The sequence below is a fragment of the Gavialis gangeticus genome, unplaced genomic scaffold (genome assembly GCF_001723915.1).
Source record: "Gavialis gangeticus isolate Ggan-Ray unplaced genomic scaffold, GavGan_comp1, whole genome shotgun sequence".
Classification (NCBI taxonomy): Eukaryota; Metazoa; Chordata; order Crocodylia; family Gavialidae; genus Gavialis; species Gavialis gangeticus.
In genome coordinates this window covers 7,285,785-7,302,632 of record NW_017729024.1, presented here as the reverse complement: position 1 = coordinate 7,302,632, position 16,848 = coordinate 7,285,785, and the positions used below count along the sequence as shown (strand labels likewise).

Sequence of the window (16,848 nt, the reverse complement as noted above, 5' to 3'; positions counted from 1 at the left end):
GCAAGCTCCTCCTGCTTGTTCCCTATGCTTCTTGCATTAATGAAGAGACACCTTAATCCCCCTGTGGGAGCCCTGGGCACACCCCCCTCCCGCCTTCCTGAGGGACCCTTCCTGGTCCCTTGGTATATACCTGAGCTCTTACCTGGGCAGGTCCTACACTTGGTTGAGTTATCTCTTGCTCCTGTGGATCCCCATCCCCCGACGTACTTAGTTTAAAGCCCGCCGGAGGAGGTGAACTAGCCTGTAAGAAAACAAACTCTTTCACCTCCCCATTAATCTCAGACTTTCATCAGACTTTCACCTCCCCATTAATCTCAGTTTTAGCTTCTTAATTTCCTTTGGCCACAATGAGTGCCAGGTCTTGTAGGCAATGAGTTGGGAAGCATAGTTTTGTAGCTTATAATCAGACATTTCTATGGTTCAGTCTTCCTGCTGACTTTCAATAGGACTCATATGTTTAAGAAACTAACTAACCTTTGAATGTAAGGCCATGCGTTACCCCACCAGTACCACCACACCATTCAGGGTCCATGGGTTCTCCCAAGTACCCTAGCTGCATGCTCCTTCAGCTCCAGGCCACTCCACCCCAGCTGCAGGGGTGGGGTCAGGCCATGGAAGCAGGAAGAGGGCAGAGAAATCCAAAGACCACAGGGACAGCAGCTGGAGAGCAACCACCTGGGGAGAGGCACCCAGAATAGGAGCTGCTGTAGTTTAACACCTTGGGAGCCAGATGTAGACCCTGCTTGTCCCCCTGATCCCCTCTTCTTCCCTCCCCACCCCACAGACCCCCACTAGCTCCCTTATTCCCCCCATGAACTCCATTGATCCATGGCCCAAAGCCTGCTTGCACCCCCTCCCCTGCCGCAAGCCTTCCTTTCACTATCCCCCTCATCCCACTTTACCTTAGATTGGGTGGCAATTTTTAACTCCATCTAACCACCCATTAATCCTCCCAAATGTCTGTATGTACCCTTAGTTGTGATGACTTCTTCGGATTTTTTTGATTTTTTTTTTTAAACCTTTTATGGAACTTGGGACTTCAGTTCCTTTCTCTGTTTCCTACAACCTCATGCTTTTTTCTCCACAATATGTGTTTACTTTCTTATGTTTATTTTCCCTTTGGTTTTGAATTTAACCAGTGTGCTTTATAACACTAACTTGCTATATTAACTGTTGGTGCTTTGTAGAGATGATAGAATATACTTACATATTGTCATAAGCACACACAGAGGCAGTCTAGTATTCTTTGGGCTGCAGGGATTTTTAAGAAAGTGGTGCTTAAAAAAAAGCAATTGTGTATTTAGATCAAAAACTGTATCATGTTTCATTGAAATCTTTAATGTTAAAATGCTTTCATTTTTCTTTAATTGACTTAAACACATATTCCACATGTTTAAAGCAGTCAGAGCTGCATATTTTTAAATAAGCAGCTAAGTGAGAAGAAACATCAACATACCAAATTGATATACAAGTACTAATGCATGCAAGTGATATGAAACCTCCATTCCCTTTGAGTTCAGTACAGAATATTTAGTGTTCACAATTTCAAGTCCAGAATCACTCAGAACCTGAAAAAATAGAACTTTAACTATAGTAAAATGCCAGCAAGTCCAGATTTTTTATTCTTCTTAGGATGTTTTATATTTTCAGAACTTTTTTTCCTGTGATAAATATATCTGCTCATGTTTTACTTTGGAAACATGTTGATAATACAAAACTGACAGAAAGCAATTCACCTTTTAAAAAATGAGAGGTTACATAATATTCATCTGTCTTCTTTCTTCTTTTTCTTCTTTCTTTTTCTTTTTTGATTTTTTTCTTGTCCTTTCTTCTTCTTTTCCTTCTTCCTCCTTCTCCTCCTCCAGCAGAGAGTTGCATGTAAAAACATATTTTAGGAATAAACAGAATTTGTTTCATGTTGGATAATGATTTTTTTCTCTACTATTTTGCAGATATTAATGAATGCAATGAGGACCCCAACATCTGTCTCTTTGGCTCCTGTACCAATACTCCAGGAGGATTCCAGTGCATTTGTCCCACAGGCTTTGTGCTGTCTGACAATGGAAGGAGGTGCTTTGGTAAGTTTTGGGATTAAAGAAGAGTTGAATTAAAATATATCAGCATTGTTGCCATCTCAGGCTCTTTCTTGAATTTTATTATGTTCAAAAATATTCAGGTCATCCCAACAAAATGAAAGTTTGTCTGTGGCGTACCATGCTTTCCAAAAGCCCATAAATCTTTTCCATTATCCTCCAATACAACTTAACAGTGTTATCTACAGTCACACTGACTTGTATATCTTTTCATAAAAACATGGATGGATTTCTTAACCCAGTGTACCCTCTTTATTTGCACTTCCATGTGGGAGCAGAGGCTAGTTCATACACCAGTCCTCTCAGGTCCCATCTCAAGGATACCATGGTCATATGCTATTTGCATTGGGCTAGAGCAGTTTTGAGGATAAAGTATGGGATTAGAGCAGGGGTGGGCAACATGGTGAATCTGGTGGGCCGCCAGATTCCATTTCCCAGAAGCCCCTGACTGCGTTGCTGTGGCTGGTTTCCATGGAGACCCCAGCAGCAGTAGCACCATGACAGCGCAGGCCAGGGTTTCCGTGGAGACTGGCCCCGGCAGTGCTGGCAAGGCACATGGCTGGGCAAGGAGCTGGTCCACAGCCAGGGTTGGGATCTTGCAGTGGTAACAGTGTGGTCTGGAGCTGGGGAGAGCTCCAGTCCACTGCCTGCACACCAGGTTATGCCCGGGGTGTGTGGGCAGCAAATAGCAGCTCTGCCCCAGCTCCGGACCATGCTGTTACACTACAGGATCCCAGCCCCAGAGCAGCTTCCCATTCAGCTGCACACCCTGCCAACACTGCTGGAGCTGATCTCCATGGAAACCCTGGCCTCACGCTGTCATGGTTCCACTGCTGCTTGTGTCTCCATGGAAACCAGCTACAGTAATACTGGGAAGGGCTGCTGGGAAATCAAGTCTACCAAAGACCCAGTCTGGCCTGTGGGACAGACTTTGCCCACCCCTGGATTAGAGAGTTACAGCCGGCTTCCTGACAGTGCCCTCACTTTGCTGCATCCAGCAAATGATGGGCATGGAGGAGAACTTGCTTCAAAAGATCACAAGGATTGTCTTTTACCTTCTATTTCTCTTTTTTATTTGAACTCAGAATGTGCTGAGAACTCTGGTTAATGTTTATGGAAGAAATTATTTTCTTATAATAGAATTTCACGTGTCTTGAGCTCAGTCCCTTGTTCCCCGGTCCACAGGTTTTAGGGCTAATCAGTGTCATTGTAACTACAGTGAAGGCATTTTTGTCGTGATAATGCTGGTCTTTCTGACTTGCAGAGGATGAGTGATTCACAAAAAGGTCTTGGTCCTCATCACTTCTGTTGTGGAAAACTGGGGTGGTGTCCTGTAGTTTGAGTGAGGAAGCATTTGCCCCCATATAATAGGGATAGACGAGTGTCCTAAAGAAAGGTAGGAAAGTCTGATGCAGTGTTTGTTTTGCTCCTTTCCTAGATACCCGCCAGAGCTTCTGTTTTACTAACTTTGAGAATGGGAAATGTTCTGTTCCAAAAGCATTTAACACCACCAAGGCAAAGTGTTGCTGCAGTAAGATGCCAGGAGAAGGATGGGGTGATCCCTGTGAGCTTTGCCCCAAAGAAGAGGAAGGTATGCATTGAGGTTTAAAATTAACATTTCTTTGCAACTTATCTTCTCTATTCATGGGAAGGATGCTGCATCTTGCTAGAAGTGGCTACTGAGAGATCTATAGGGATCAGTTTTCCTGGTCAGAAAGTAAAAGGGACAATTCAGAACAGAAGAAAGAAAAGAAAAAAACTGACACTCTGGGGCTAAGTACAGATGTTCAAAAAGTCCCTGGCAGAATCACTCTAACTATTGTGCTTTATTTAAAGTGCTATAAATTAGAGCACAAGTGAACTGAACAGACATTTCAAACATGTCAGTGATGGGGGGAGGAGGGGGCATCAGAGCCTGCCTGCAATGGTCACTAGGAGTGCTCCTACATGCCTCCCAGGAGGCTGATGGAGTGGCTTCTCTCACCAGCCCCCCTCTCTCCTCCCCCCAACCAGCTGGTGAATATCAGCAGCGGCTGTGGGGGAGAGATCCCAGACCCCTTCCCCTGTAGCCCCCTGTCCAGGCAGCAGCACACCGCAGAGCCAAGGATGCTGTGGGGAGAGCCGCTGGAGCCCTTCCCCTCTGGTCCCCCTGGCTGGCTGCAGCATAGCCCTGGGCCAGGGTTGGTGCAGTGAGAGGGACTCCCCTTTTCTCCCAGCCACCCAGGTTGTGGCTCACAGCTGCCCAGAGGGAGGAGGCAGGGCTGGGATCAGAGGCTGTCACTGACTCAGATCAGTTGCAGCTGAGGGGGCAGGGCTAAACCGACACTCAGGAAGAGCAAATGAGCTCTGCTGAAGGCTAGAGCACAGCCCCATGCAATGCCACCTGGAATGGCAGTGATTGTGTTCTAAGTTAACCCCCAGAATCTGGCACAGGCATTCGATAAAGTGTTCTAACAAAGCACTTTAACCTAATACCTCATCCATCAAGACTTAACTTAGAGTGCAATCTGCCATTTTTAAAGTGTTCTAAGAGCTGTGAACTTCTGTTCTGTTACAGTTTTAGAGTGCTTTCTGTGCGCTTAAAGTGCACTAGCTGTAACGTCTGTACCTAGCCTAAGTCACCATAATCGCTGTGCCCATCAATAAACTAACAGCCTCTCAATGTAGTCCTGCTGCTTTAAGACAGAGGAAAAACAAAAAAAGGGTCAGGGTCCAGAAATACAAAAAAAATCATTAGCTCTTGGTTCTTGGTTGTTCCTGTGTACCAATTATTTGATCTAATTTGGGGGGTGGGGTGGAATTTGCTTCTGAAACTATCAGGAAAGAGCTAGCATGAAAGTTGGGAGTTAATTAAATTCAGGCAGATGCCAGCTTTAAAAGTGCTGTAATATTTTGATCATTTAGATGGCTTCTCTCCATTTATCATGTTTGTGATTTTTTTAAATTTTTTTTCTGTACAGTTGCTTTCCAGGATTTGTGCCCCTATGGCCATGGGACTATTCCTGGAATTGATGATACACGTGAAGGTATTTCATTACTTCTCACAGCAAATAGAAAATCTTATATGTTTTGTTAAACTAGGCTTCACTGAGAACTGCAATACACCATGGCTCCTGGTAAAAGACATTTCAGTTTCTAAGAGTGGCAAAAGCTTTGGCTCCTAAAAAAAACAGATGCGTCTTGTAAGTTACTTTTAAATTGCAGAATTATGTTTTGGCTAGAGACATACAGAGCAAGGTGCTTATTCCTTGATTTTATTTTTCAGTGGACATACAACATTTGATATAAAATGTTCAGTTAGTTCCCATAACTTTCTGTTTTTCAGATGTCAATGAATGTCTTGAGAGCCCAGGCATTTGTTCAAATGGCCACTGTATCAACACTGATGGCTCATTCCGCTGTGAGTGCCCCATGGGATACAACTTAGATTATACTGGAGTGCACTGCGTAGGTGCGTGTTAGTTCTGCATTATATTGCAAGCACAGTAGTTCTTAAAGTTCGTGAACTCAAGCTACTGCTTGGCCTGTGTCCCAGTTCTCTTAAGTTTGTGTTTTCTTATTGATTCCCAGATACCGATGAATGTTCAATTGGGAATCCATGTGGAAATGGCACATGCACTAATGCGATTGGTAGTTTTGAATGCAACTGTCATGAAGGGTTTGAGCCAGGCCCAATGATGAATTGTGAAGGTAAATTATTTCCCCCCTCCTTTCTTTTTCTCTTTATTTGAAGTACTTTATAAATTATCTAGGCCTTATACCATAGTAGCATGTTTTTGTTACAAAGTCAAAGTTAAAGGCATCCATCCTCTTGAAATACAACATTGGAAAACAAAATCTAGAGACAGCAAATAAGCTAAAAATAAATGTTGCAAAATAAAATTTTTCATTAGTAGATAGCATGGTTATTGTAATCCTTTCTTTTGAAGGAAAAGTTTTGCCTCGGCATGATGTGGGGCAACGTGGCTTGATAGATAACTGAGCTTCTAAGAGTACCTGAACCATATTGAATCCAGTCAGAAAAAATATAACAAATATTAATGTAAATTTTGATTGTACACAAGTGTGACTGTTTGTTCAAACAGTACATAGTATAATGTCCCCAAATTGTGCAGTGTGGTCCCCCAAAAAAGAGATAGGGGAGAGAAGGCCACAGCCAGGCCATTCTGCTATTTGACAGAACTTCTAGCTGTCACTGAGAAAAACCTTAAAAATGTGACCAAGTGCAACTCATTCAAGCTTCTCCCTGTGTTTGCAAAGAGCCTGACACAATAGCTCTGATGGGTGATCTGTCATGCTCATTTCAGTGGGTTCTAAGTCAGATGCCTTTAATAAATACAGGGTGTGTCTAATTGTGACACTGGGTCACCCTAGCAATGCACTATGGCGAGGTAGCTCCTGCAGGCAAAACCCGTGACACCACAGGTACTTCGCTGAAGAGACACGCTCCCCAGTTATAGCACATCTCTACGGCAATGCAGTGCCTTAAAATAACCATTCACGGTATGCACAGCACAGTACTGGCTGCTACTGTGCCATCTTTTAGTACTTCCAAAAGGAAGTACTAAATGATAGCACAGTAACAAAGTCGCCATAGCAGCATGTGTAGACACTCCCACAGTGTCATTATTTGTTGATTGTTTTGCTAATCAATCCAGGAAATGAGCAGGAGGATCATATCTGCTGTTTGGCAGATATTTGACAACAATTTGTAGGTTTAAAGAGGAACACAGTTAGTTTATTCTCCTGAAATAGGAAGACAGCTTTCATGAGCTTGGAATTTACAAGCTCATCTCATTTTAAACATTAATACATAAACAGAATCATGTACTAAAATCTTAAGAAAACAGACAAAAAGTAGCTGACACTCTAACCTTAATGGTTAGAGGCATGCATGTTATAAAATATGTGTCTGACAGACCACATTTCTAAACTGAAGCTATCAAGGTTGTTTCTCGTTCAAGCTGGTTGAAAAAATACAAAACAATTTCCATGCTGGAGCACCGATTTCTAATAATTTCTACTGAATAACAAAGCAAGCACAAATATAAAGTTCTGATGGTGGTGGTGGTATTTCAGTTGAACTTCAGCATTGTATTTCTTCCACCTGTAGTATTTCTTCTCTTTCTTTTTTCTATGTTACATAGATATAAATGAGTGTGCACAGAACCCTTTGCTCTGTGCTTTTCGGTGCATCAACACATATGGTTTCTATGAATGCACATGCCCCGTTGGCTATGAACTGCGAGAAGACCAAAAGATGTGCAAAGGTAATCTTTCCTCTAAAAAAATTATAAGTAGCAGTTATGTGAGTATTAATTCATAGATTGTGAGGCTGGAAGGGACCTCAGAAGATTATTGAGTCCAGCCCCCCTGCACCAAGCAGAAAAGACAGCTGGGGGTCAGGTGACCATTTAATGTCCTCTAAACCAAGGAAGGAAATGTCAGGGGAAAGGGAGAAACAGGTTCCACTGAGATTTGAATTAAGATTCAAAGTCCAGGGTGCTAACCATTACACCACAGAACTATTACTGCTACTGAATGATGGCTACTAGACTGTAAACCTTTTCCTATAAAAGCCACACAGCAAGGGCCAAAGTTTTTCAATATTTCCTTCATCCAAACTCTTAAAATGTTGCGAAAGGTTCTAAATAAAATATTAAATGGATTGTTTGGGTGCAACTGGTGGATTCACCCAAATGTGACACTGACTTGGGGCTTTACTTTGTGTGTTGTATAGACATTTTCCCAAGCTGGATTTAGTACTGTGATGTTTTCTCTATTTTTAAGTTTGTATGAACCATGGCTTTCGGTGTGAATGTATATTTATATTGTTATCAAGTAACTTAACATAGGCAATAAGGTGATTTCTGACCCAGGTGTCAGGTATCCCCACACCAGACAGTAACTATTAACACATCTAAAGAAACCCAGTTTCCTGGCATTGATATCTATATCAATCAGCCAGAAAGGTAGCATAACTCAATGTGTATTTGAGTAGAGGCTTATACTTCAAAGGGAAATACCTGAGTTTGCACAGAAGGCCTGGAGTATATTTCAAAAGAAAATTTCACACTGAGAGAGCATCTATATGTCTCTTAAGTAATAGCGGCTAAAATATGATTAGAAGTTTATTGGTTTGAAAAGAGAAATAAGCAAGGATGTAATATTTCCATGTTTTATAAATACAGTACTGAGTTGAGAAGAACTCCTAGTGTGACTGAAAGGTACATATTTGGGTGGGAGAAAATCACCAGCACAATACACAGGCTTCCTGAGGATTGAGTAGAAACATGTAAATGATGACTTTTGGGAAGGCTCCTTGTCTACAAATCCCTGGCCTGAGGGAGTTAGTTGAGACCCCCAGGGCACCCCCATGAGACACCTAACTGGTGAAGACTGACATAACTTGCAGGATAAACAGGGAAGTAGCTGAGTGGAAATGCTGACAAGAGTGAAAGAGGGATTATTCACTGGTCAGGGAAGAGGGACTGCTTTGTAGTAAAAAAGCAGGGTAAAATCTTTTCATTTTTTTCTGTTTTGCAGTCTACAGTTACATTTGTTTATATGACACATCTTCCTTGTGTAATTTTTTCCCTCTTCTGTATGCCTTACTGATTGTCTGAGATAAAAGTGAATTTTATAGTAATTGATACTTTAGATCTTCTCTTCTGCAGAAGAGAATTGCCTATAACTATTTTGCAAACCAGAGGGTGAACACCCTTATAAGCTGGCAAATTTGGAGCTGAGTGGCACCCCAATACAACACCGTAACATGTCTTGTCACTTCAATTTTGAATCAAGATGGAGCATTTCATTCTGGAATGTTTCTTCTTCATGGGCTGTAGTATCACCATGTTAAAAAGAAGGATAGCTGTAATTTGCCCAATTGTGTACACATTAGGTGTGTGTCTCAGATTTCTCATGAATTTCCAACTCATAGCCCCTCTGCTACCCCAGATTAGCATGTCATCCCTTTTACTCTTATTGAGTTTTAAGTTTAAAAAAACAGTTTTAGGTTAAGGGAAAAATACATTCTTTGAACTACTAACTGTTTTCTGTAATTGAACTTACAACTGTGAGCTTATAGTATTTGAAATAAAAAATTCCCTGCATTTTTTCAGATCTGGATGAATGTGCCGAAGAGCTCCATGATTGTATATCAAGAGGCATGATGTGCAAAAACCTGATTGGTACCTTCATGTGTATCTGCCCTCCTGGAATGACACGTAGACCTGATGGAGAAGGCTGCATGGGTAAATCTTGAAAAAGAGACACTACTCCATATATTGCTGTAATGTTATTATGAAAAGAATATATACATAATATAAATAATATTCATTATTATAATATATAATAAATTATAATATGTAATATAAACACATTTGAAAAATAATTCACAAAGATCACTATGGTTCAGCTCCCTTTTTAGAAGGGAATGTTATAAGTGGAAATCTGTTCCTCTCAATCAGTCCAAGAAAACTTGTACATATTGATGTCCCTGATGGGCAGGGACTTCTGAATGCAAGAAATTCCAAACATTTACTTTATGTTGCATTGTTTGACACTGGAGTATTGGTATTGGAGTTGTTATTGGGACTTTGAGCCAGTTCTGTTTATTTAGAATAAGCCATCTCCTCAAAGAAGCCAGTTCCCGTCTATAATGAGTCTGGCACTGGAGTGACAACATCTCCCACCTGACTCATCCCCAGCGAGGAGACCCTGGTGCGGATCTCTGCTCCCTGCAGAGCTAGTTCACGCAGCAGGGCAGTGCTGGTCTCTGCCATGTGACCTGGTTCATCAGGGAGCAAAGATCCACACCAGGGTCTCCTCACCACTGCTACCTGTCCCACGGAGCCCTGCGCCACCTGGGCAGCATGGGGCCGGCAGCAGTGGTGAAGAGACCCCCAACACAGATCTCTGCTCCCTGCAGAGCCAGGTCTGTGCTGCTTCCCTGCCCTGCGACCCAGCATAACAGGGATCAGAAATCCACACAGGGGTCTCCTCGCCTACACAGAGGGCAGCATCCCTCCCTCTTCCCCTCCCCCAGATGAGCCACCCACGGCCCCATCCTGCTCCCCGCTGGGACCCTGCAGCCCCAAGCCCTGCCTAGCTGGGTAGGGCTGTGCAGAGCTTCCGTTGCAGCCCATTCAAAACAGATTTGAAGGAGATTTGGCCAAAATGAAACAGGACAGCGATCCAAAACACCGAAACGAATCACTGTCCTCCAAAATGACTGAATCTGAAACAGAATTGAAACACAGCCATTTTGCACAGCCTTAGTACTCAGTCTTTAGACATGCAACAGTCCTTCTTCTGAAACATGTGGGCTCCCTCCTACACAGCCCACTGGACTTTGGGCCCTGAACTGGGTGCCCCTGCCGCACCCCAGTGCCCTCCAATCTTCCTCTTACAGCCACAGCCAGTCCTCTGGTCCAAACATAAATTAAAACATGAGCATCCACTCCCAAACACAAAGTTCCCTCATCAGAGTTAATCCGACCCTGTGGTACCACTAACACAAAGATTCAAGGCACTTCTCTCCTGCTGCTTGAGGTGCAGGGTTTCTTCCACCCTTCTGTGGTGCAGAGTCCTTCCTCTGTACACAGCCCAGACTGGCTCTTCTCTGGAGCTTTGTCTCCTATGGCCAGATTGCTCCTTCTGGGACAGGCCCTGGGTTTATGGGCCTCTCCTTGGGTCATCTGACCCTTTACTTCTGCCCCAGGCCTGCCAATCACCTCCTGCACCTGAGGTAGCCTGTCATTTTATTTAAGGCCCCTTTTGCCATTATAAGTCTGTTCAAGGGGCTGAGGCTGGAGCTGGCCTGGGGGCCCAGGACTCCCTTCCCCTCTCAGTAATGGGGCGGGGGGCCCGTTACACCATCCCTGTTATAGTTTACTTTCTACTGTCTTCCTAACAAAGTGCTTTGTTTTTAAAGAAAGAAAGTGAACATCAGCATTCTGAAGGCCCTATGCACAATTATACATGAAGGCCCTAAATATGATTATATAAATCCTAACAACCAAAATATATATTTATTGAATAAAAAAGCTCTTAACAGTTTAATTGATCATTTTAAATCACTTTGAAGTCACTTATTTTGTTTGATACATTTTGTAAAGATGAAAATGAATGCCGAACAAAGCCAGGTATCTGTGAAAATGGTCGCTGTGTGAACACCATTGGAAGCTATCGGTGTGACTGCAATGAGGGATTTCAGTCAAGCCCATCCGGCACTGAGTGCCTTGGTAAGTTTAGTTCCCTGCCATACGTTTTCATTAAGAATACACACAACCCCCGCTTAGCGCTCTTAACTGCTTCCTGAAAAAACGAGCATTAAGCAAAACGAGCGTTAAGCGAAACAGAAAGTATTTTACCACCCAAGATGGCGACTGCAGTTGTTTTTAATGACCCAAGATGGCAACCACGAGCGTTATAACAAAACTCGCTAAGCGCTTAGTGAAATCAGGTATCAACTTAAAATGAGCGTTGTAGCGAAATAGCACTCAGTGAAACAGCATTAAGTGGGGGTTGCCTGTAAACTCCAATGTGTTTTAAAATGGTGGTAGAATTTTTAAATAAAAGCATTGTAAATTTGCAGTATTTTGATTCCCCAGAATATTGCAAACATTGCGTGCTTCACATTTCTTGTCTGTGTATGGAAGAGATTAAATATTATCCTTATTTTTTCAGGATTATGATAAACTTGGCTTTCAAAGAAAAAAAGCTGATGGTTTGTTTTATTTCTGTAAAAAATGAGGCATTTCAAATTCAGAAAAAAATACATCTGCAGGTCTAATGCCAAAGAAAAAATAGTTTGCATTCAGTGTAAGCCATGCTGATGTTAATGTCAAGAAAGAAAACTGAACATTAAGAAGAAAACATGCCTAGATATTTAATTAATGATTCTGAATATATATTTTTTCAAGATACTGCTGCTACGGAAATCAGACTTCTGCTGTTCCCAATGTTTATGTGTAAAGACGTGGACAAAGCAATACTTTTTCATTAAAATTTTTGAAACACAGGGACCTCCTGGATCATCAAAGATATTGTAGGCACTGCAACATAGATTCTTTCGTAAACTTATCAAGTTTCATTCAATAGGTCATTATGGTTTTTCTTTTGACCGTACTATGGCTTCTGCAGATCACTGCTTTAAAGGTTAGAAACTTTCTTCTAACTCCCAGCCTAAATTTCTTGGTTAGGAAGATATTTCTCTCCCGTGCTTATTTGTTGATTATTTTCCCGTGACTGTTTAAAATAAGGGACATCAATGGCAAAATTCTGTATGTCTTAGGATCTAAGTTCAGGCCTTTGATGGAAACTTTAAATAAACTCTAAACAATTAAAAGAGTGGTGATGCAACTATTAAAGATTTATTATGCCTAGTAGGAAACAATAAAACAGTTTTAGAACTGTCTTATAGCCTAGAGGAAAAGGAGAATGTAGGACATTTCCAATGAATGAGAAGAAGCTATAGCTAGTTGGAAAGCTTGGCATTACCTGTTGAAGAAAAGGAAACTATTAGAGTTGTTGAACATGGGGGCTTGTTTTGATAGAAACTTCTGAACGCTGGACAGAACAATTTTCAGTCTTCAAGAATTGGTTTCACTAATGACAATCATCCACTTTCTGTGGCGGAGGTCCAATGGGGCCACAGATTTTGCAGCAGGCCCCACTCCACCCTCACTGTCCCCACCCCCAAATTTCCTGGCTCACTGGAAGTATCATGGGCTGGATAGAGCAGTTCCATGGGCAAAATCCAGCATGCAGCCCATACCTTTAATACCCCTTTTCTAAAGCAAGCAAATCAGTAGGGTTTCATATTAATCCCGTTGGGCTATACTACAGACATATGTTCCCTGTTTCTGACCCAATGAATCATGAACTATTTTCTAGAAAGTGTGACGGACTTCAGCAAAACAGATGAAGAGTGTCTGTTCTTAAAACTGGCCAGTACTCAGTGATTAGGCACTCTCCTGAGAGGTGGGAAATGTAAGTTTTAATCCACTCAGGCAACAGAGGACAAACTAACTCTTCTATTTTGTGAGCAGGTGCGATCACCACTAGCTTACTATATGAAAAGAGGCTGTAGCACCACTCTTACCTCCTTTCACTGTATTTTAGAAATTAGTCATTACAGCATAAATCCTGATGTTATCTGAGTGTGTTAAGCACATTCTAAGACTGCTTACTAGACAATGCTCTTGGGGGACTCTCAACAAAGGAACATCTAATTTCTGAATTGGATGGGGTTTATACATGAGCAAGATGCTTCTGAGGTTTCAGTTGAGCAGTTCAACATCTGTGCATCTACAGAAGCAAAATTTTGAGCACCTGAAGACTTAATATAAAAAAGTGAGGAGGTGATAAAGTTAGTCACTTTGTAAGCTGACTAGAGATTTTCATGACTGCAATTTTGGATCTAGCTGTCAGTGTCATAATTCATGTGGCAAATTATTAGTAGAAAATATTAGATTTTTCAAATGAGTAGAGTTAAGTAGATTGAGGACAAGATTCTATTGGTACTATTAAATGCTGATCAGGATGGTCATGTTCAAATACATTTGCCTTGTATAACTGTAGTCTGTTCCTTTGTTATCAAATGGAATCCAGCTACAGGATCTCCTCTTGAACAATATTCATAGAATCATAATAGATAATAATGCATGTTTCAATGCCAAGATATGGACTTACAGGATTATTTAATAGGATTTTTGCATTTAAAAATCTTTCTCATATTATTTTACTAAGTTATGGTATAATCAGTTCCATGTAAAGTGTTGATCCCGTAGCAAAACAGTAATATTCAAGGTGCACTGCATTTTCTGAGGATTAATGACCAGATGGGAAGAGGATGCCTTGGGCCATTAGCCCCAGCCAGTCTTTAATCCCAAGGACATTCCCTGCATGGAGGTCATTATTGCTCTTTAACTTAAATATATGGAAACATAGTTTAAAAAATTACATTTTGGGTTTGTTTGCACCTTGCTGTTTTTTCTTTAGGGCTTTTAGAGTTACGGAATCATTAAAATACCTTGGCTGTGTTGCCTGTTTCTTAAGAATTAAAGCCCAGTACATTTGCTAATCAGATTCTGTGATCTAATGCAAAACTTCTACTTAATATATATTGTACAGTCCTGTCTCAGGCTTCTATTAAATTCAAAATATATTCCACATGTCAAGTATTCTGTGTGTCAAGTATGAATCAAAGCTTTGTATGAACATGGGCCTCCCGGTTAGAATGTGCACAGTGAACTTTAGCTTGCAAAATTCCATGCACAATACACCTATTTAGTGGAGCAGAAGTCTACTTCAGTTAGTTCATATGTAGCATAAAGAAAAGAGCTAAATAGTGTTAACATTTTCAGAATCAGGCATAATAGGAACATTCTGCACAGGTGTAAAGCCTTAATGATATTTAAATCAGTTAAGCAATAAATGAAATTACAGTTGATTATTAGTACGTACAAATTAGGATAGCCAGAGGCTTGCTCAATGTAATTGCATTTAACTGTATTTCAGACATGGGGTTTAGCCATCTAAACAAATGGAATGAAAACCGAATGTAAATGTTGTGCTCTTCTTTCCTGAAATTTTCATTGGGTAAATTGGGTACTGGGTAAATTTAGTTATCTGACAATCAGTAACAGTGTTCCAAAACACTCAAGTGACTTAAGTGCCTAAATCTCATTGACACCCTCATTATGCTTCAGATTCCTGAAGTGCTTTTCAAATTTTATCCTGTATCTAGAATTACTAATGCTAGTTTACGTAAAGCATTTAAAAAAACCCTTTTAGTAGCCACTTGCAGATTCACTGTTTAAGGAATTAAGAGCATAAAGGTAATATTTAAAATTCATATATATAAATCTACATCACAAACTAGTGCCTGCCACTTAGCACAGCCTCTCTTCTATGGACCTAATCCACATTCTAGCAATGTTCCTTGGTAGCTATGACATCATGACATGATGAGTGCACAGATATCACAACAAATCTGAAAGTGGATAAAACCCTACACCCTTCCTTTCTCAGCCCATATTAGTATTTATTTCCATAGCAACAATTTCTTTAATAGAGGTTTATGCATTCTTTTCCTAATAGTGGAACAAGTTTGATTTTAAAAATCAGCGAGGAACAAGTCTTTAAGAAATAGATTTATAAAAAGTACTTCTCTTCTGACCAAAATGGTCTAGAGACCTTGCCAGTCTTTCCAGTGCTGTGGTAACCATGCTTCCTCAACTAATAGATATAGGTCACACTCTCACTGAAAAGATCAGTCTCTATTTAGTATCATCAAGTAACATAGCTTGCTGTTCAAATTAATGGGAGGAATCATCATAGGTCTATAGGGGGAAAAATGACCCAGTTTCTTCAGGGAGCTTGCTGATTTTATTCCTTAAATACAAGAACTTTGCTGTCACATGCCTTCCTTCAAAGTATTTGTGAGAATGAACATAATGTGCAAGCGGAACTTACATCAGAAGACATTCAGCTGAATCAGCTAAGCATGATGATGTTTTTCATTCCTCAGAAGTTAATCTGCTTCCCTAAAATTTCTCATGACAAATTTTTAAGTGCTGGTAGTCTGCACCTAGAGAGAGAGTTCAAAAACTAATACAAACCCAGGAGTTCATAAAGTCAAGGGTGTATTACTTTTAGTAGAATATAACTGGTTTTTAATACAAAAGGAAACACTTTTTTCCTAGTAAAAAAACTGTTGTCACACAAGAATCTGCAGTAAGGAAAGCCAGACCATTTTAACTAATGACTCAGGCAGATGACTGCTAGTAATACCTTCTGCATAAGAAGAAGAAAGAAAGCTCCTGGAAGAGTTAGCATATAAACCTTTAGAATTTTTTCATCCTTAATGAGGGTTTCAACTATTCTGCTATAATTAAATCAGCAAAACCCTCTGTGTTTAGACACAGGCCATATACAAATATCAAGTTTCTCCTGGGAGAGTTGCTGCATTCCCAGGAGAAACCAAAGGTGTACAGATGTTCAGGATTTTTCTCCCAGACCAAAATAAGGCCACTCTAGGAAAAAATCTGGGAACACCAGGGTTAAATCATTCATGGAAGAATTTCTCCTGGAAGACCAAATGTGAGCACACATTGTCTGCTAAGAGAAACCACAGCACAAACCTCCAGGATCCCAGGGTGCTTTTGTTCCCTGGCTCTTCCTCCAACTGAGGGATAGTATGTTGCTTACTGGATTCCGCTACTTCAGCTAAGCAGGGAGCAGAACTCTTCACAAGCTCCACATTGTGTTGCAGGGAGATATATGCTGACACTGAGCAGTCTGAGTCAGCCAATCAGGGCTTCCCTGTGTACTGCTGCCATATGTCTCTAGGCAGACTGAGGGAGCCTGCTGAGCATGCTGAGATGTGTGCACAGGGACCTCCTGGTTGCACATCATCAACACTGCAAGCTTTCTGTTCTTCAGGGGCTCAGTATGTGAATGTTTGTTCAGGCATTTCTGAGTAATGTTTTCTTCCAGGAAAATAAACTTGGGAGAATTCTCCAAGGTCACTCAAACATGTGTATACAGCCAAAGTTATAAGATTGTCTAGCTTAACTATGTAGGCAAAAAACACTTGCAAACTGCACCCTTTATCCAGATAACTCTGATGCTAAAACCAAAGTCCAGACCAATCCTCAGAGGTTTAATTGTAACTTTTTGGTTTTTCTCTTTGTTTTCTTTTGTTTTTTCTTTTCTTTTTTTTTTTTTTTTTTTTTTTTTTTTT

The 16,848-nt window shown here is 41.0% G+C and overlaps 1 protein-coding gene across 4 annotated transcripts in view; it reads left to right on the top strand.

The window, feature by feature from the left end:
- Window positions 1-16,848, top strand: part of FBN2 (fibrillin 2) — a 262,374-nt gene that overhangs the window by 214,243 nt on the left and 31,283 nt on the right. For all 4 annotated transcript variants that reach the window (XM_019516863.1, XM_019516864.1, XM_019516865.1 and 1 more), the window contains 8 exons: window positions 1,953-2,078; window positions 3,532-3,684; window positions 5,054-5,119; window positions 5,419-5,544; window positions 5,664-5,783; window positions 7,241-7,363; window positions 9,218-9,349; window positions 11,216-11,341. In XM_019516863.1, the coding sequence (XP_019372408.1) occupies window positions 1,953-2,078; window positions 3,532-3,684; window positions 5,054-5,119; window positions 5,419-5,544; window positions 5,664-5,783; window positions 7,241-7,363; window positions 9,218-9,349; window positions 11,216-11,341 (972 nt within the window). The remainder of the gene's footprint in view (window positions 1-1,952; window positions 2,079-3,531; window positions 3,685-5,053; window positions 5,120-5,418; window positions 5,545-5,663; window positions 5,784-7,240; window positions 7,364-9,217; window positions 9,350-11,215; window positions 11,342-16,848) is intronic.